General features: G+C 46.1%; 2 protein-coding genes across 3 annotated transcripts in view; both read right to left on the reverse strand.

Moving 5' to 3' along the window:
* The window catches only part of GDAP2 (ganglioside induced differentiation associated protein 2), a 79,866-nt gene extending 78,861 nt beyond the window's left edge, over nt 1–1,005 (reverse strand). Inside the window, 1 exon segment of the mRNA XM_073614563.1 lies at nt 929–1,005. Coding sequence (XP_073470664.1) covers nt 929–1,005 — 77 coding nt within the window.
* A 2,145-nt stretch (nt 1,006–3,150) lies between these two features.
* Nucleotides 3,151–21,515, reverse strand: part of MAN1A2 (mannosidase alpha class 1A member 2) — a 162,070-nt gene continuing 143,705 nt past the window's right edge. For both annotated transcript variants that reach the window (XM_073617528.1, XM_073617529.1), the window contains exons 8-13: nt 15,989–16,082; nt 15,011–15,126; nt 14,600–14,819; nt 12,376–12,548; nt 12,169–12,284; nt 3,151–3,941 (exon numbers count right to left, since the gene is read on the reverse strand). In XM_073617528.1, the coding sequence (XP_073473629.1) occupies nt 3,809–3,941; nt 12,169–12,284; nt 12,376–12,548; nt 14,600–14,819; nt 15,011–15,126; nt 15,989–16,082 (852 nt within the window). In that variant the 3' untranslated portion in view covers nt 3,151–3,808. The remainder of the gene's footprint in view (nt 3,942–12,168; nt 12,285–12,375; nt 12,549–14,599; nt 14,820–15,010; nt 15,127–15,988; nt 16,083–21,515) is intronic.

Below are 21,515 nucleotides of genomic sequence, written 5' to 3' on the forward strand. Positions count from 1 at the left end.
CACAGAACAGCTGTATTTATACTGAGATTAAATGACACACAGGTGGACTCTATTTACTAATTAGGCGACTTCTGAAGGCAATTGGTTCCACTAGATTTTAGTTAGGGGTATCGGAGTAAAGGGGGGCTGAATACAAATGCCCCCCCACACTTTTCACATATTTATTTGTATCATTTTCCTTCCACTTCACAATTATGTGCCACTTTGTGTTGGTCTATTACATAAAATCCCAATAAAATACATTTACGTTTTTGGTTGTAACATGACAACATGTGGAACATTTCAAGTTGTACGAATACTTTTTCAAGGCACTGTATGTAGGAAAGGGGGAAGGTCTGTATGGCTTTAGGACAGGTGGGGGATGTTTTTATGTTCGTGAATACGCAACAGGTTGCTTTGTATGAATGCATGCTGTGATGTAGCGATTGTTGAAGGTGTAATAGTATATTCCATGGTGATTATTCTGTTCCTAGAAAATGCAACCAAATACTACACAGGAAGCTTCACAGCGAGGGATTTCCCATGGTAAGAGCAATGAGCGGGTCTCGGGGGACGATGTGGGCTTTTCTGACCACAGGAGACCCCATGACATCATTTGTGGTTTCTATATATGTGTGGGGGGGGAGCCCTTTGTGTAAGATTGTAGATATGAGTCAGATTCCACCAACTCATCGGCACCGCTGGAAATCGGTCATCTCTTTAAATATTGAACAGAGAATAGAGAGACCACGCCCACATCCAGCAGGCTCTCAAACCGACAATCAGGTCTATTCGAGTTCAAGCCTTGCAGATTTCCTCTTTAAAACACGCTAATCGCTGAGACAAGGGCTGCCATAAACAGGCTTTAGGGATCGGTTACAGCGGAGCTGTCATCAGATATAGATTTCTAAATGTTAAGTGCACTATGCAACTTCCAGGTATTTATTACCTCTCCGAGAGGTCACAGCTCTTCTCCATAACAATGCCTTCATCTGTTTTTCTCTCCCGGGCATATTTGTTCACCATCTACTTCCTGGACTGAGATGCCGACCCAGATATTACACAACCATGTAAATCCTGGTGTCTGCTCAGCTATGTCCGACACAGATCAGCCCCCCCTCACTAAATCAAACACAATCCCTGGCTTCATGATCATCTTAACGTAAACACGAATACTATTAAGGAGACACCAATACATGTACTGCAAAGTAGTGGAGATATGAAGGCTCAAGGCTACAGCAACGGTCTTACTTTTTAATATCGTTGGTCCCGGTCAGGCTTTGCCTGTCATGGTGGGGCATACCCCCCCCCCAGAGGGGGGGGGGGTCTTCAGGCTCTGGGAACCAAAGGAATGTGGACCACAGCCTTGAACATGTACAGCACCCTGCGGAGAACTACACTCAATGCATGAAGGGCCAAGGTGAGTGCCCAAGCAGAATCTTTTGCCTGAAGTATCCTTACAGGCTGTCCCCACAGAATGGGGTCCGGATACGGTTCCTAAGGTTATATTGAGGTTACACTGATCCAGAGGCCCTGCTTCTGTCGTAGAAGAAGGCAGCCAAGAAGTTGATTGAAGAATTTGAAGTAAATAAGATCTAGTAAGCATAGAAACTTCTCCACGAGAGAGAAGAGGTCCATCACCTACGGGACACTAGCAAAAAAATATTAGGTCTCACAGAGTTGGGTAGGGTAATAGGGGTATGTCCAAAGGCTTTGCCAGTGTCCAATCACCTGAAGGTAGGAGCCTATAACCCAGGGTCTAAAACTATCCAGCCTGTGTCCTGTACGACAGAGGTAGATGGTTTAGTGTACTACTTATGCCTCGTTCCCACTGAGCGGATCGGTTTAGTACGCTATTTTGAGTGTTTCATGAAAGTGGCCCATACAACCAAACCGAACCGCACCATTCAGGGTCCTGCTTCAGATGTGGGGCCATAGAAAATGGTACGGTTTGGTTAGGGCGGAGCTACGATACATTCCACTGATTGGCGGACGTGTGACGCCATGCTAGGCATTTTTTTCTAAACCCACGTATGGCCCCTGGCGGTCCGACTTCCAGTGGAAATGCTCACCTGAATAGGCCGGACCATTCTAGGCCTTCCAAACTGTACCGACCCGAACCGATCCGCTCAGTGGAAACGAGGCATTAGTAACATTTCTAGATGTTCCATATACCATAGCAGTTCGGGTCTACGCTAAAAAGGAACTACATTTATTTTTTCTTTGATAAATATGTGAATGCGATCAACCCTACGCAAGTCAACACCTTGGAGTCTATTCATGAAAAATATGCTGTGTGAATGTCTCAAGTATGCACTCTGCTGTTAGGAATAATAATCCTCTATTTTGCCTAATATGTTTATTTCCTATTATCTTCTGCTCCCTCTAGTGGCTATAATGCGGTATTTTCCTGACTGAGGCATTTCAGGAGAGAGAGAGAGGGGGGAGGAGAGAGAGAGAGAGAGAGAGGGGGGGGGGGGAGAGCGAGAGGGGGGAGAGAGAGAGAGGGAGAGGGGGGTGAGAGAGAGAGAGCGAGAGAAGAGAGAGAGAGAGAGAAAGAGAGAGCGAGAGAAGAGAGAGAGAGCGAGAGAAGAGAGAGAGAGCGAGAGAAGAGAGAGAGAGCGAGAGAAGAGAGAGAGAGCGAGAGAAGAGAGAGAGCGAGCGAGAGAGGAGGAAGGGAAAGAGAGAGAAAGACAGGCACTACTTGTGGTTTTAACTCTCCAAGATCTATAAAAATCTCAGCTATTATATACTCTTCTCCATCATGAAATGAGTCCCTCTCATCTCTTGTCTGTGTAATGATGAAACAATATAATAATGAATTCTCTGCCCTCCAGTACATGACACAACACAAGAACATACATGTATCCTTTGTGCACTTGTGGCACCCCCCCTCACCCCCTTTGTGTCACACGGTGAGGGGGGGCTGAAGCTCCTCTTGGAAAGTAAAGAGATTATATTATGCAGATGTGTCAAAATAAGAATGCAAAGAGCTGTAACTCATAGCAACCAGAGTGAAAAGTTAAAATTTCTACATGCCGATTGGTTGCTATGAGTTACCACGCAGAGCATTTGCACTCTTATTTAATAATCGCCATCTTTCCAGAGGAGTAAATTCTCCATGGATGATGACCCCGGGTCTGCCGGGAATGATGCACAATGCAGGCTGGGTATATACAATGTCTTTAATCCCCTGCTTGTTTGCTTTGCTCATGCTGCTAATATCCACAAACTGAAATAAAAAGGGAGGGGGGTTAGTGAACGTCTCAGAGTGGGGGGGAAAGGGGGACATGATTACAGGGAGACCCTTCCTCCCTCCACCTGAATGTTCTCCCTGACCCGTTGTGAACTTCCTTCCAAGTGACAGGGCTCGCCGTTCACTTCTCTTCCACACAGGGTCGCCAGCTCTGCCCCAGTCACTGGTTTTGTGAAGAAAAACTTTGGCAATGTCTTTAGTGTCCGCATATTAAAAATGCTCGTTACACCGCGCAGTGCAAAATCTGCCAAAAAGTGCCGCAAAAACATGTGACTTAAAATCAAAACTAATGATAAAATGCCCCGTGACAGCCCCCCCAGCCCCTGCCGTTTGGCTCTGAACACCCCCCCCGGGCCCCGCGATAGCAGCCTTGTAAGCAGAGCAGTTTGGTCGGTGAAGCGCCTCCTTCCAACGTTCTGGTCGGCGGCAAATAATAATAATAAAAAAAAAAATAATAAATGAAATAAAATGGAATTGTGCCTGGGGACAGGAGGGTCACCCCCCAGTTGAGTTAACAGAGGTCTGCTGGGGTTAAAGCCCCATTAAGTCTGAAGTGGTCCCAGGTAAGTGGTCCTATCGTGCCACATGGCTTCCGGGCAGCGTGCTATTGGCCAGGTGGATGACAGGTAACGGATGAGCTTCTGTGTTGAAGACCCAGTTGTCCAATGGCAGAAGGTCGTCGCTGGAGAAGAGAAGATACAGGTACCTGTGTGTGGGGGGGAACCAGAGAGGAGCAGAGTGATTATCAAAACCAATCCCAGATCAATATCCAATCAAAAGTCACTAAATGAAAATATAAATCACCAGATAGGAGTATGTCAAATAAAGAACTTGTATTGGGGGATCCTGCGATTAGCTGTGAGGAGGCAGCACCCCTGAAAGCAATGGGAGGCCCCCCTGGGCTCTCGCAGATAGTGGTGACCACTCACATCGAATCTTTCCTGCTGCGATCACATGTGACTGATTGGCCTTAGACACAGGCAGTCTGATCACTTGCATGTGATCACAGCATGAAGGATTACATGTGAGTGGCTGAGATTAAATGCGAGAGCCAGAGGCCTCCTATTGTGTTCAATGGGGCTGCCTACTCGCAGGTAATCGCAGGAACCCCCTCTGGGGCTCTCACATATAATCGCCGGCAGGGTGCATTCACGTGTGTGAAAGCACCCCTAAACTGTGCAATCTGCTGATCGGTGGCTTGATTACCCTAAAATAAACGAGAGTAATAATAGGCCTGTATCACTCATTGGCTAGCAGGGAGGAGCAAGTCTGTCTAAAGCAGGGGGTCTCAAACTGGTGGCTCTCCAGCTGTTGCAAAACTACAAGTCCCATGAGGCATTGCAAGGCTGACAGTTACAAGCACGACTCCCACAGGCAGAGGCATGATGGGACTTGTAGTTTCGCAACAGCTGGAGGTCCGCTAATTGCATATCCCTGGTCTAAAGGGATCTCTGGGATGTGTTCTTTCATATAATGCTCTGGAACAAAATGATGGCAGAGTAAGCTAATAGCAATGGCCTGATTACCTCCAATAATGAGAGTAAATAATAGGTCTGTAGCACCACCCAGTGGCCAGCAGGGAGGAGCAGGTATGTGTAAAGGGATCTCTGGGATGTGTTCTTTCACATAATGCCCAGGAACAAAATGATTGATAGCAGAGCAAGCTAATAGCAATGGCTTGATTATCTCCAATAATGAGAGTAATGATAGGTCTGTAGCACCACCCAGTGGCCAGCAGGGAGGAGCAGGTATGTGTAAAGGGATCTCTGGGATGTGTTCTTTCACATAATGCCCAGGAACAAAATGATTGATAGCAGAGAAAGCTAATAGCAATGGCTTGATTATCTCCAATAATGAGAGTAATGATAGGTCTGTAGCACCACCCGGTGGCCAGCAGGGAGGAGCAGGTATGTGTAAAGGGATCTCTGGGATGTGTTCTTTCACATAATGCCCAGGAACAAAATAATTGATGGCAGAGAAAGTTAATAGCAATCAGATGCTGGCCAACAACAGTTTGTATCAGAGGGAGAGGGTATTGACAGGAAATGGATGCAGGCTTGCTGCTGCATCATAGGAGTATATTGTAGATATCCAATTGAAGACCAGAATATAATGATGGGTGTTGCAATATTTTACGACAAACGGTATTTTCGCAACTGTGTTTCAAATGCAATTTTTTGGGGGAAAAAATACTTTTTTTTTTAAATTTTAATGCACAAAAGCACAATATAATACTCCAATTGTTTTGTAAAATATAAAAGATGATGTTATGCCGAGTAAACAGATACCAAACATGTCACGCCCCTGGAATTGCGACAAATAAATGTAAATTTTATTATCCATAGACGACGCTTTAAAAGCCTTTACAGGTGACCACTTTTGATGTACAGAGGGGGGTCTGGTGATAGAATTACTGCCCATGATATGATGTTCATGGTGAGACCTCACATGTGTGGGGGTGCTACAGACCTGTTATTACACTTATTAGATTAGATTATCATTTTTGCGCATGCGAGGGACCCTTGCGCGCAAGCATGGGGGGATGGAACTTAAAAAATATATATATATTTTATTTTTTCACTGTCCTTTTACATTTTTTTTTAATCATTTTTATCGTTATCACAGGGAATATAAACGTCTCCTGTGACAGCAATAGGCAGTGACAGGTACTCTTCACTGAGGGGCCTGGGGGACCCCATATCTCTCCTCTGCCCTTAAAAGGTTCAGATTATACCAAGATTGGTATACGATCCAATGCTTCCCCCCCCCCCCCCCCCCCAAACCAAGGGTTTGTTTACAAGCGCAAAACTGGAAGTGATGAAATGCTCATCACTTCCCCTTTCTTAGACCATAGAGATGATGGGAGACGTTCTGGTCTCTGATCAGCTCTATGATCAGCCGGTGGATCTGCTGGCTGCTCTTGTTTCGTCAGATTAGGCGACCTGTCAGAATGTGTAACGGAAGTGACGTTCCGTTGCTGCCATCTTGCTACACCCCGCAGTCCTCCATAGTAAGGATACACTGAGGAGGGGGAAGCGGACATCTTGTTACACCCACCGGAGTTTTGTATTTTACACTTATTTTTAACAGTAAACTGAGTTTATATAGTGAAATACAGCGCTGAGAACTCCGTCTGATTGGTTAGATGTTGAATTTAAAAAGCAGCGAACTTCTGTCAGATGTGCAGGCTTGCTGCTGCTTTTAAAATTTTCAAGTCCCCCCCCCCCCCCGAAGTCAGACTGAAATGTGTCTTTGAAATCGTGCGGCGCGCTCAGATGAAGTCTCACAATATCAAAGCCGCGTTCAATGTGAACGATGGCTTAACTGATGAAGAAATTCGATTTTGTTTTTATATATTTTTTTTTATTGGACATGTTTTATATCAGAAAGAAAAGTTTTTTTATTTTTTTATTTTTTTTTTAATTGTCGGTCTCTTTTTGTTTATAGCACAAAAAAAAAAACACAAAAAAAACGCAGAGGTGATCGATCAAATATAACCAAAAGAAAGTTCTATTTGTGGGGGGGGGGAAGTACATCAATTTTATTTATGTACAACATCGCACGACCGCGCAATTGTAGTATGCAGTGCGTATCACAAAAAATAGCTCGGTCATGAAGGGGGGTAAATCTTCCAGAGGTCAAATGGTTAAAGTGATTGATATTTAAAAAAAAAAAAAAACGATCCTCTTTACAAACGTTATACTTACCTCCTCTGTATAGTTTATTTTGCACAGAGATAGATCCTCCTCTTCGCTGCTCCTGGCCCCTCCCCTCCCCTCGAGTGCCCCCTCAGCCAGCAGCTCTCTATGGGGGGCACTGGAGGCGAGTCACAGCTCCGTGTATCCATTCAGAGACCGTGCCCCGACCTGGCCCCGCCCCCTCTCTCTCCCCCGATTGGCTGACTGACTTTGATTTACAGCAGTGGGAGCCAATGGCGCCGTTGCTCTGTCTCAGCCAATCAGGAGGAGTGTCCCGGATGGCTTAGGCACTTCGTGGACATCGCTGGAGAGAGAAGGGGGTCAGGTAAGTAATGGGGGGGGGGGGGGGCTGCTACACACAGAAGGGTTTTTATCTTAATAAATAGAATGCATTAATATAAAAAAACCTTTAACCACTTGCCAACTGGCTCACGCCGATATACGTCGGCAAAGTGGCAGGGGTGCGCAAAATGACGTACCTGTACGTCACTCCTTCATCGGCGGCTAGTGGGCCCACAATCGTGGCAGAACGGGGAGATGCCTATGTAAACAAGGCATTTCCCTGTTCTGCTTAGCAACATGACAGTGATCTACTGCTCCCAGTGATCGCTGTCATGTTCTCGTGAGCCCATCCCCCCTTACAGTTAGAACACGCTGAGGGAACACACTTAACCCCTTGATCGTCCCCCCCCCCCCTAGTGCTTAATCTCTGCGCTGCCAGTGACATTTACACAGTAATCAGTGCATTTTTACAGCACTGATCGCTGTATAATTGTCAATGGTCCCAAAATAGTGTCAAAAGTGTCCGATCTGTCCACCACAATCATGATAAAAAAAAACGCAGATCGCCTCCATTACTAATAATAAAAAAAAAAGTAATAAAAATGCCATAAATCTATCCCCTATTTTGTAGACGCTATAACTTTTGCGCAAACCAATCAATATACGCTTATTGCAATTTTTTTTTTTACCAAAAATATGTAGAAGAATACATATCAGCCTAAACTGAGGAAAAAAATTAGTTTTTTAGGATATTTATTATAGCAAAAAGTAAAAATTATTGCTTTTTTTTTCAAAATTGTCGCTCTTTTTTTGTTTATAGCGCAAAAATAAATAAAACTGCAGAGGCGATCAAATACCACCAAAAGTAAGCTCTATTTGTGGGGATTAAAAAAGGACACAAATTTTGTTTGGATACAACGTCGCACGACCGCGCAATTGTCAGTTAAAGCGACGCAGTGCCGAATAGCAAAAAAAGCGCCTGGTCAGGAAGGGGGTAAATCCTTCCGGGGCTGAAGTGGTTAATATCCCAAACCAGACAGTTCCTGCTCTGTGATACGATAGAAGTGGTTGGCAATCAGCACTCCTTTAGTCTATTTGGTTCTCTTTGTACACATTATACAATATAAAAACCATGTAAAATGAGAACCACGCATGCCAACGTCAGGGATCCAGGGAGGTCAGCACCATTATACTCAGACCTCACACTAGTAATCCCCTGGGGCTGGCTGGCTCCATCCTCTTCTGTTTATGGAGATAAATGTGAGCGATGTGCGTCACCGGGCCCCAAAAAAATACAGAAGATGGCGAGGAGCGACCCGGAGAATCATTAAAAAACAAAAAGGTGTGCCTGACCTGTGATCAGCCTCCCTGGGAGCCGGATTATTAAACTGTCAATACATTCTGAGATAAATAGGGGGCAGCACACTGAACAATCCATCAACTTTATTATTTCCAGGATGAGCCGAGCCTGGAACCTTCCCACGTGATGCATTTCACCCACCACAGGATCAATACACCCCCCCCCCCTCCCAATATGTTACGTCTCACGACAGCCACTACAACCCACACATTAAATCTGCCCAGTCCTGGTATCCCTATCTATGAGTCTTTATACCCGGGCGGGGGATGAGCGGACGTCCCAATCATGTGAACACTGTTAATTGGCCGTTACATTGGTCACATGATTGGGAGCCTGTTCTACCAGGTCCCGATCATGACTAAAGACTCAGAGCTGTCTAAGTGCAGTAGGCATGCGGAGAACCTCAGCCGCCCATGAATGTGTGGTGAGTGGCAGCACCACATCCGCAAGATATAATAGAAGTCTAAGGCCCAGAGCAGCTAACCCACAGGAAAGCCACAGGTGCAAGTGCACCACACCGGAGGTGCAGGTAAACCGCAGCCAATCAGTGTGAAGGCAGTCTTATAGGGGGCTCAGGACAGCGAGGGTTTGTTTACATTTGCGGTTTGGAGGGCGATAAAACCCCATCGTTCATTGTGGCCCATGACTGGTTACCAAATCGCTCTGCAAAAAAGGTTGAGCAGCCCTGGAGTAAGGTGAGCACCCCTTCCCCGCCCCTCCTCCTCCTCCCAGCTAACACACTGACGGGAGTCTGTCCTGTCCATTGTTAACTCTTCTCTGTGAAGTTCAGCACTGAGGAAGCAGAAGGCGGCAGAATGGAAAGTTGTACATTGAAAGAGCTGGGGTAAGAATGTTACCACTTCCCGACCACCCCATAGCAGATATACCACTACAGGGTATATACCGTATTTATCGGAGTATAACACGCACCTTCATTTTAAAAGGGAAGTTTCAGGAAAAAAAACCTTAAATTTTACATAAAGAACTTTGGCGCAAAATAAGGGTCAGTGCCCATCAACACATTCTTATTAGTGCCCATCAATGCAGCCCCACTAGTGCCCATCAATGCAGCCTCATCATTGTTATCAATGCAGCTTGCCCACCTGCAGCCTCACCATTGCCATCTGCGGCCTCACCAGTGCCCATGAATGCAGCTTGATCAATGCCCATCTGCGGCCTCACCAGTGCCCATCTGCAGCCTCACCATTGCCATCAATGCCCATCTGCAGCCTCACCAGTGCCATCAATGCCTATCTGCAGCCTCACCAGTGCAATCAATGCCCATCTGCAGCCTCACCATTGCCATCAATGTCCATCTGCAGCCTCACCATTGCCATCAATGTCCATCTGCAGCCTTACCATTGCCATCAATGTCCATCTGCAGCCTTACCATTGCCATCAATGCCCATCTGCAGCCTCACTAGTGCCATCAATGCCTATCTGCAGCCTCACCAGTGCCATCAATGCCTATCTGCAGTCTCACCCAGTGCCATAAATGCCTATCTGCAGCCTCACCAGTGCCCATCAATGCAGCTTGATCAATGCCCATCTGCGGCCTCACCAGTGCCCATCTGCAGCCTCACCATTGCCATCAATGCCCATCTGCAGCCTCACCATTGCCATCAATGCCCATCTGCAGCCTCACCATTGCCATCAATGCCCATCTGCAGCCTCACCAGTGCAATCAATGCCCATCTGCAGCCTCACCATTGCCATCAATGTCCATCTGCAGCCTTACCATTGCCATCAATGTCCATCTGCAGCCTTACCATTGCCATCAATGCCCATCTGCAGCCTCATTAGTGCCATCAATGCCTATCTGCAGCCTCACCAGTGCCATCAATGCCTGTCTGTAGCCTCACCAGTGCCCATCAATGCAGCTTGATCAATGCCCATCTGCGGCCTCACCAGTGCCCATCTGCAGCCTCACCATTGCCATCAATGCCCATCTGCAGCCTCACCATTGCCATCAATGCCCATCTGCAGCCTCACCATTGCCATCAATGCCCATCTGCAGCCTCACCTCAGATTACTGCACCCTTGGAGGGGATAGAGAGGGGGGGCGGGACGAGCGCCGTCAGATTACATACAAATATGTAGCAGAATACATATTGGCCAAAAACTGATGAAAACATTTTATTTTTTAATTACATAGGTTTTATAGCAGAAAGTAAAAAATATATATATATATTTTTTTAAATTATCGTTTTGTTTTTTTTTTGTTTTTTTTTTTAGCACACAAAAAAAAAACAAAAAACAAAAAAAAAATGCAGAGTGCCGTATCGCAAAAAATGGTCTGGTCATTAAGGGGGTAAATCTTCCGGAGGACAAGTGATTATGAAATAGTTTACTGAGCAGTGTTTATTATTATTATTGTGCTCAGTTTGGTTAAGCTAAAAAAGAAAAACCCACTGAGGGTTTAATACTAAATTCACAATGTAACGTCCCCTCTGCAGTCCTCTGGAAGTACAGAGGGGAGACAAAACAACAGGAAGGGGCTGATCTGATGCTTTCCAGGGTACATGAGAGATCTGGGGTCTTATAGACCCCGGATGTCTCCATAAAGAGGACCATGTCATGGTTTATTACAGGTTGTTTACATTTCTTGTGATAGCAATAAAAATGAATTGAAAAGGTCAGTGTAAAAATTCAAATCATCCAAATAAATAATAATAATAAAAAAAATGTAAAGTGCCCCCATCGTCGTGCGCAGAGGTGAATGCATACAAAGGTCGCACACGCATATGTGAACCGTGTTTGTACCACACACGTGAGGTATTATCGCAAACGTTATGGAGAGAGCAATAATTCTAGTACTAGACCTCCTGTGGAACTCTAAACTGATTACCTGTACAAAGTTTTTAATGCGTCGTCTATGGAGATGTATAAGTATTGTAGTTTGCCACCATTCCGCGAGCGTTTGCTATTTTAAAGCGTGACATGTTGGGTATCTATTTACTTGGCGTAACATCTTTTATACTTTACCAAAAAATTGGGTTATATATTGTGTATTTTTGCATTAAAAAATCATTAAAGTGTATTTTTTCCCCAAAACAAATTGCGCTTGAAAAACTGCTGCGCAAATAACAAACTGCAAACGACTGACATTTTATTCTCTAGTTACACAAATAGGCCTGGTCTTGAAGTAGTTAAAAGGGTGACGTGTTAGGTATCTATTTACACAGCGCAACATCATCCTTTATATTTTACCAAAAAAATTGGGTTATATATTGTTTTTTTTTTTTTTTGCATGAAAATTCATCAAAGTGTATTTTTTTCCATAATAATTGCATTTGAAAAAATGCTGCGCAAATTACAATGTGACATAAAAAATTGCGACTGTCATTTTATTCTCTTGGGTCTCTGCTAAAAAAAATATATATATTTACTGAAACTGGAGAGTGCAGAATCTGGTGTAGCTCTATATAGAAACTAATCAGCTTCCAGGTTTTATTGGCACAGCTTAATTGAACAAGCCGAAGTTAGAAGCCGATTGGCTACTATGCAGAGCTGCACCAGATTCTGAGTACTGCAGTTTTAGTAAATCCTCCCGGGTGTGTCAGTTATCCCTGTCAGTTATTCCTGGGACTCACTTGAGTGTCTCAGCGAGGAAGAAGCTCTGCTGGACATCATCGTAGGCTGGTGATGAGGAGTAGACATCCTTCACTCCCGAGAAGCCACCACTCACCCTGCAGTACTTCTCAATGGCCTGTAGATGGAGACAAACTCCTGTTAATCTGGACACAGTGAACACAAAAAGCTCACACAACACTTAATAAAGTTTGGTTTATGAGGTTTACCTGCGCGGCCTCCCAGCCCCAGGCGCGATATTTGGGGTCGTGGGTGAAGCGCCACATGTACCAATAGGTTTCTATGACCTCCGGACGCAGGATATAATACTTCTCGTTCTGCCGCACGGCCACAGCTTCTGCGCCGCCCTCGAATTTGAAGGCCTCCGGACCCAACTTCAACACTGTCAGCAAAAAAACAGAGAGGAGAGTGAGAATCAAGAGGGGGGGGGGGGATTATAATATTTTCCATAAAATTCTCCTCTCACTATAAACAAGAGAGAACACACACTATACATTTTCTAGGCTGGATGGGTGTCACCGATTGCCATTGCCCCTGATCTGATCACCCCCAAACATCACAGGGAGGGGCACAGCTTTAATGTTGGAGAGAAAGTTTACTAAAAGCAAATACAGAAGAACAATGACTTTTTTTTTGTACATTCAGACCTTTTTTGTGCCAGAACACACTAGCGCCACCTCCTGGCAGCTGGAAAGCTGACAAGTGTCTCGGAATTCTGCTGGACAATCCTGTGATTTTTAACCCCATCCTGTAGCATCAGTGGCCTGTCCACCGGGGAGACCGCACTATTTTTCTACTGGCATATTCAGACCTTTTTGTGCCAGAACACACTTAGTAGTAGCACTTCCTGGCACTGGCATAGCTGTCAAGTGTCCCAGATTCTGCTGGACAGTCCTGGGATTTGGAACCCTGTCCTGTATTGTTGGTGGCCTGTAGACTCAGGTGACTTGGACTTTGCAGTGTGGCAGGGCTCTGGAGCACATAAAAATGACAAAGATGTATGCACAATGCGCTAAGGTGGTCCCCTGGCACAGATGTATATACAATGAGCTGATGGGGTCCCCTGGCACAGATATATATACAATGAGCTGAGGGGGTCCCCTGGCACAGATGTATATACAATGAGTTGAGGGGGTCCCCTGGCACAGATGTATATACAATGAGCTGAGGGGGTCCCCTGGCACAGATGTATATACAATGAGTTGAGGGGGTCCCCTGGCACAGATGTATATACAATGAGCTGAGGGGGTCCCCTGGCACAGATGTATATACAATGAGTTGAGGGGGTCCCCTGGCACAGATGTATATACAATGAGCTGAGGGGGTCCCCTGGCACAGATGTATATACAATGAGTTGAGGGGGTCCCCTGGCACAGATGTATATACAATGAGCTGAGGGGGTCCCCTGGCACAGATGTATATACAATGAGTTGAGGGGGTCCCCCGGTACAGATGTATATACAATGAGTTGAGGGGGTCCTCTGGCACAGATGTATATACAATGAGCTGAGGGGGTCCTCTGGCACAGATGTATATACAATGAGTTGAGGGGGTCCTCTGGCACAGATGTATATACAATGAGTTGAGGGGGTCCCCTGGCACAGATGTATATACAATGAGTTGAGGGGGTCCTCTGGCACAGATGTATATACAATGAGCTGAGGGGGTCCCCTGGCACAGATGTATATACAATGAGTTGAGGGGGTCCCCTGGCACAGATGTATATACAATGAGCTGAGGGGGTCCCCTGGCACAGATGTATATACAATGAGCTGAGGGGGTCCTCTGGCACAGATGTATATACAATGAGTTGAGGGGGTCCTCTGGCACAGATGTATATACAATGAGTTGAGGGGGTCCTCAGGCACAGATGTATATACAATGACCTGAGGGGGTCCTCTGGCACAGATATATATACAATGACCTGAGGGGGTCCTCTGGCACAGATATATATACAATGAGCTGAGGGGGTCCTCTGGAACCCATAAGGATGGCACAGATGTATAAGATGTATGTAAAATGATTTGAGGAGGTCCCCTGGAGTCCATAATGACAGCATATATGTAAAAACAATGATCTGAGGGGGCTGCCTGTACTGTGCAGGTCATGTGACACTGTATACATATCTACATGTGGGAGGAGCCATCTGTATCAGCAGTGCAGGTCATGTGACACTGTATACATATCTACATGTGGGAGGAGCCATCTGTATCAGCAGTGCAGGTCATGTGACACTGTATACATATCTACATGTGGGAGGAGCCATCTGTATCAGCAGTGCAGGTCATGTGACACTGTATACATATCTACATGTGGGAGGAGCCATCTGTATCAGCAGTGCAGGTCATGTGACATTGTATACATATCTGTGTGTTTGAGGGGCTGTCTACATTCTGAAATGAGCGTCTCATGTCCCCTTCTGATGACAATCACCTGTCCTGTCATATGACTCGTGACACGTGTGAGCGATCTCCGCCCCAAGCTGAAGGTAGTGTCCGGCCTTGTCCTCCGGGGACCCATCTGCACCCAGAGCGAACATGCCGCCGGCGAAGCAGGTCAGGTGACCCATCTTCCTCTCCAGGTGACCGTTCTTCCACTCGCCAATGAAGGTCAGACCGCCATTCGACTTGCGGACGAGGTGCTTCTCGATGGCCTATGGCAGAGCAGAGCGGGGCAGAAGATTATTCATTCTCATTGGAGGATGGATGGCTCCAAGAAACCACAACAGAAGAAGAGAAATACAAAACTACTTCCTGAACTTCAAAATATTCAGCTAAGAGCACAAGGCATCAAATGTCATGTTACGATGGACCCCCTGGATATGTATAATGTAATATTACTCACTTCGATGGCATTGTCATACATGTTCCGGGCGTCCGTGTCCGTCTTGTCAGACACCAGCCAGGCCTTCAGGAGATACTCGTAAAAACTGTCTCCCAATCCGCCGACAGAGGTGTGGTCTGCAGGAAGTGACAACATTCCATTTTCAGTACTTCCTGGTACAATCTACACACCATATCACGCTCCCCCACACAAACTTTATAGATTTTTTTTGGACCACATTCTTTAACCGCTGCCTAACGAAGATGAGTGGTGGCAAAATGGCCTCTCTATGCTGTACCTAGTATGTAAACCGCACGCCTGGGAAGGAGGTGGGCATGCCTGGCAAGGGGGCGGGCTCGCGCGCAACCGGGGAAGGGGGGCGGGCTCGCGCGCAACCGGGGAAGGGGGGCGGGCTCGCGCGCAACCGGGGAAGGGGGGCGGGCTCGCGCGCAACCGGGGAAGGGGGGCGGGCTCGCGCGCAACCGGGGAAGGGGGGCGGGCTCGCGCGCAACCGGGGAAGGGGGGCGGGCTCGCGCGCAACCGGGGAAGGGGGAACGGGCGCACAACCGGGAAGGGGGCGGGCGCGCAACTGGGAAGGGGGCGGGCGAGTGCGCCGGATGTGATTTGTTCTAGTACAAGCCAATTAGGTCTCAGCTAATGATTGAGCACCAGCACCCGCTGATCAGCTCAGTGATACAAAGAACAAAGCTCTGTGACTGCAAACAATACAGAGTTCTGTTCACTGACGGGGGATCTTGCTGTTTTTTTTTTCCATTCCCTGCTAAACAAAAGCAGCGCAAATCTCACACATTACACATAGTTAGGCACACGTTTAACCCCTTTGATCACCCCTAGAAGTTAACCCCTTCCTGCCCAGGTGCCAGACTGTAAAAATAAAAAGCGACATATTGAAAAGTTTCAGCTTTTAGAACGTGCAATGGGTGTTGTGACCATCATCAGGAGATGACAAGACGCAGACATGGAGGAACGAACACTTACGCTGCCCCCATCGGCCGGTCCTGGGGTTTAGGTAGTTCGGGTAAAGCCCGTTGGGACGGTCCATCTTCTGCAGGAGTTTTCTGATGTGCATGACCTGTAGAAAGATGGAGTGTCATTCTGGGACATTTATACACATTGAGGGGGTTTATCAGAGAAAATTAGATAAAAAATCAAATCTGCATCCATTGTAACTTGAAGCGGACCTTCCCTCTAAATCAGGGGGTCTCAAACTGGTGGCCCTCCAGCTGTTTTTGCGAAACTACCCATGAGGCACTGCAAGGCTGACAGTTAAAAGCAAGACTCCTCCAGGCAGAGGTATGATGGGACTTGTAGTTTCGCAAACAACTGGAGGGCCACCAGTTTGAGACTCCCTGCTCCTCCCACCACCCTGTCTTACAAATGGACATTCATGATTAATTTTAGCCAAATATTTTGATTGTGCTGCAAAGCAGCACTTCCGCATTTCTTACCAGGAGAGAATTTTGTTTGGTTCTGCGCATGCCCCGGTTTCCCCCGACCATCTGCACATGTGTGTGGTTTCCCACGCATGTGCAAAGACTACTACCAGGGAAGTCTGTTCTCTTGACAAATTGATACTTCACTGGTGGCTCCTTTTCTTCCTTACTATATTCTGTCTCCCCCCCTTCTCCTGTGTCCTCTTCTTTCCTTCCCTCACACACCCCATCCTCCCCCCCACCTCCCGCCTTTTGCCCCTTTCCCCTACCCCCCAACTTTTTTTTAGGTTCTTGACTTACACACCCTCCTCTTCCATTACTTTCCTTTTACCTGTTTCCTCCCTTTTCCCCTCCCCTTTTTCCCCTTCCCTCCACTCATTCCCCCCCCCCCTCCCTTTCTCCGGTTTCCTACCTCAATCTATTCCCCCTTCCTTTCCTGTTCTCTTATCTAATTGAGCCCTTATAATTAAATATCACCATTTTTGCATCTATTTTGTGCGAAAAATTAATTTAGATACATGCCCCCCATAGCCTCCGGGGGGGGGGGATGGGGCATTGGTGGTGCTCCGACCCAGGACAGGCTTTGGTTACCGGGTAAGCAACATCGCTCTCTTTCCCTGTGTTGATTTATTATTTATTAAATGTTATGTTTTGTATACATGGTGTTTATTGTTATGATGTTTATTTATTGGTGTTTATTGTTATGATGACTAATTGCAGATATTCTCCTGATGAAGCGGTACATAGTCCGCGAAACACGTTGAGAACTACAATATCGGTGAGAATCCACCATGTTTTGATCCTCCTGCACAGGGGATACGTATGCTGGTGAAACACGTGGATTGCTACCATGCATTTTTAAGATGTATTTAATGTCTTGTCTTTAAGTTTTGTATTAATAGAATTGTATAATATTTTTAGCACTTTTGAGTATACATATTCTTTTCAATTTTCTTTATTAAAGATTTTGCAAATTATACAAAATGGCATGGACAATCAGTCAGTAATCGAATATACATATTCTAAAATTAGTACTGCAATAGTCCTGCCTGTTTCTTTTTGGGTGATCGATTAGGGATCGTTCTCCCCGCCAACCCTCTTTCCTGGCTGTCACAGTCAAACGATTGGGAGCTGGTCCCGCTGGTTACCCAAGAGATGTCTTTGACAACTCGGTCTCTGTACTGGGAACACATGTTGAGCTCGCTCTCAGCACAGAAACATCGGCTGCCCAGTGCCGTTTATGTGCGGTGTGTGGCCCTTAAAGTAGTTACAAAGGTGCCATTCTATGCATGAAGGTAAAAAGAAAAAAACCTTCTGTGTGCAGCATCCCCCAGCCCCCCTAACTCGCACTCCTGATTGGCTTCTGGCAGCATTGAATAACAGCCAGGGAGCCAATCGGGAGATGGAGGAGGTGGGGCTCGGGAGCATTCCTATTTGGGTTCCCCCCACAGCAAGCTGCTTGCTGTGGGGCGGGGGGGGGGGGGGGGCGGGGGGCAGGATCACCGGCAAGGGAGCAGAGAAGAGGAGGATCTGGGCTGCTCTGTGCAAAACCATTACATCTTCATCTTCAAGGGTACCTCTTTAAATCTCACCATTTTGCTGCTGCAAATATGTATTACATGGGCAGAAAGAGGTTAAGGGATCCCTTGAAGAAGCCAGAGCTATCCGTGAAATGTCAGAAGGAATTATGCTTTGATCCTTACCCATAAATAATGCTTTAAATAGTTCTGACATGGGGTCACAGGACGTTCTTTTCTGCTTTATTAACTAATGGCTGAATGTATGGCAGACTACATATGGAACCAATCTGTACTATTCTTGTGTCTGGAGGAACATATTTGGAGGAGGGACCTGCCCCACAAGCTGCCAAAGCTTGGCAGGAGACTCTGGCAACCATCCGGCAAACCCAGGATTTATGGTCCCTTTTGAGGGTCATCTGCACTCCTTTGTTGGTTCTACCAACCGTGCACCAAACATGGCCACAAGTTATACCAAATCCTATCCTGATGGAACTTCTATTTGTGGATTATGACACCCCAAAGTAGTGTGGGGGGGTTCTGCTTATTTTCAAGAACTTCCGTCCAGTCGCTGGAGTACATTTCAAGGCTTTCTTTGCCCACTTTTATTTAGAAGTAAAAATTCCTTTCAGTAAGATTCCCACACAAAGGTTCAACTTTATACAGCAAACAAAAAACAAAAACACGGCCTCCTGTTTAAAATAGCTACCTACCTGGGGCTACACTGGCACTCAGTCTGGAACATAAAACTCTGAATCCAGAACACAATGGTCTTCACACGCTGACCCTGTAACTCCAGGAGTCGCCAGGTGAGTGCAGACAGATGCATGTTCCTTGTGTGTTCATGCACCCGTTGCTCCCTGGCAGCACAGTGGTGTCCTTGGGAGGGTGGAGCCCTGAACCATAGTCAGCCCTCATACTATAAGGGCTGTACACACCTGTACATTCAGAATGCTGGTCACCCTCAAAATATGGACCCACGGTTGGAGGCTTCATTCCCAGTCTCTAAAAAACCTCTGGGCTCCAGGACCTATTCTGGAAGTCATCAATCCTGGATAAAACTGCAGGGTTGGAGGCTTCATCCAACCCCATCCTATATAAAGCCCCTAATCTCCAGGACTTAACCCAACCCTGGAGTTATCAATCCTAAAGAAAACTTCAGGGCTGGAGGCTTCATTCCTCCTTATCCTATATAAAGCCCCTGAGCCCCGGGACCCAATTGAGGAGTTATCAACCTTGGAGAAAACTACAGGGTTGGAGTCTCCATCTCTCCCCCACCTCTACAAAGCCCTTGGGCTCCAGGATCCGAACTAGGAGTTACCAATGCTGGAGAAAACTGCAGGGTTGGAGGCTTCATTCCTCCCCATCCTATATAAAGCCCCTGAGGCCCAGGACCCAACTGAGGAGCTATCAATCCTGGAGAAAACTACAGGGTTGAAGGCTTCATCCCACCCCATACACTACAAAGTCCCTGGGCTCCAGGACCCAATCCAGCAGTTATCAATCCTGGGAAAAATTGCAAAATTGGAGGCTTCATCCCACTCCATTCTCTACAAAGCCCCTGACCTCCAGGACCCAATTCAGAAGTCAATCCTGGAGAAAACTACAGGATTGGAGGCTCCAGCTCTCCCCAACCACTACAGAGCCCCTGAGTTGCAGGACCTAAACCTGGAAAAAACTGCAGGGTTGGAGGCTTCATCCCTCCCCAATCTCTACAAAGCCCCTGAGCTCCAGGACCCAATCATGGAGAAAACTACAAGATTGGCGTCTTCATCCCTCCCCATCCTCTACAAAGACCCTGCGCTCCAAGACCCAAATCCAGCAGTTATCAATCCTGGGGAAGATTACAAAATCGGAGGCTTCATCGCACCCCATTCTCTACAAATCCCCTGACCTCCAGGACCCAATTCAGAAGTCAATCCTGGAGAAAACTACAGGATTGGCGTCTTCATCCCTCCCCATACACTACAAAGCCCCTGGGCTCCAGGACCCAATCCAGCAGTTATCAATCCTGGGGAACATTGCAAAATTGGAGGCTTCTTCCCTCCCCATGCACTACAAAGCCCCTGGGCTCCAGGACCCAATCCAGCAGTTATCAATCCTGGGGAACATTGCAAAATTGGAGGCTTCTTCCCTCCCCATCCACTACAAAGCCCCTAGGCTCCAGGACCCAATCTAGGAGTTTTCAATCCTAGAGAAAACTGCAGGGTTTGAGGAAGCATCCTTCTCCACCCTCTATAAAGCCCCTGGACTCCAAGACCAAAACAAGGAGTTATGCATACTGGAGAAAATATATCTACTGTGACAGTGTTGCACCTTGTCATAGACTGCGAAGAATCTGGTGCCAACCAGGGTCATCACCCTTGCAGGCGGGGGGCTCTGGAATATCTGTTCTGAGTGGAGAAAACTGGTTTTGCATAACTCTTGGACTGTGTCCTAGAGCCAAGGAATTTGCAATATTCCTCAATGAACATAAAGGTCATTAGGACCATCATGTATACCATGAAGGATGCTTATTCAAGAGGCCTGACCAATGCGATATGAGATAAGACACCTGTAGAAATGGTTTTATATGTTGTAATAAAGCCTTCCCTTGTATTTCTGAGAACTCGGCTGACAGTGTGATATCTATATATTGCTACAAGATTTATTTACTCTGAGGAGCGGACGGCTATATTTGTTACATTGAATTTTTATATTAGTAGCCGGCCTGATGCAAACAACATGTTATATTGCCTTGAAGCGTAGGAAGATACATTGCGTTTATTTCGTTTGTTAAAAATGTATAAATCAAGCTGCAGTATTATAGTAAATCTGTCTCCATTTCTCTACCAGCTCTTGTTGGCACGGCCTTGCTGTATGACACAATCCCATCCCCCCCCACACTCCCGACATTCAATAAAGGTAGATAAATATGTGAAGAATTAAAGAATTCCACTGAGCGCAACAAACCTGCAGAATGCCTTTTTTACGGGAAAATAATGAGTAGCCGTTGTGAGTAAAGGTTTTGTATGACCCTTGTAATAGTTACCTTTAGGTAGAGATAACCTGTGACTGGATGACATTTGTACAGCAGAACTCCAATATAGCACCTTTATTATACCTCGCAGTGACCACGAGTCATCAGGATGATATTTTGATACATTGTATTTTTATTTTTGTTACAAAGCTTTTTTTTTCTTTTTTTTTAATATCTGCAAGGGTTCTATTAATGCTCACTTGTGTATTGATAGGTTTTCAGCCATTGGTCATTAAAGGTCTTTTTTTATATCGAGTTGCTGACAGGCAAAGTGGATTCGTTATGACTAAGCTCTAGTGTGAAACGCGTCAGCTTCTACCCCCTGCTTACTGCGATTGCTGAGTGTTTAACAAGGTATAATAAAGGTTCTATATTGGAGCGCGTCTGTCAGGGAGGAGTGCGATTGGCAGCGTGTTGTGGACCGACCTGGAGATGACTGGATGACACTTAAAGGTTGCTCTGTGCAAATTTTTTATTCTTATAAATAAATTTGTCATAAAAATATAAAATAATAATAATAAAAAAATAATAATAAA

Source organism: Aquarana catesbeiana, linkage group LG02, assembly GCF_042186555.1.
Source record: "Aquarana catesbeiana isolate 2022-GZ linkage group LG02, ASM4218655v1, whole genome shotgun sequence".
In the NCBI taxonomy this organism is placed as follows: Eukaryota; Metazoa; Chordata; class Amphibia; order Anura; family Ranidae; genus Aquarana; species Aquarana catesbeiana.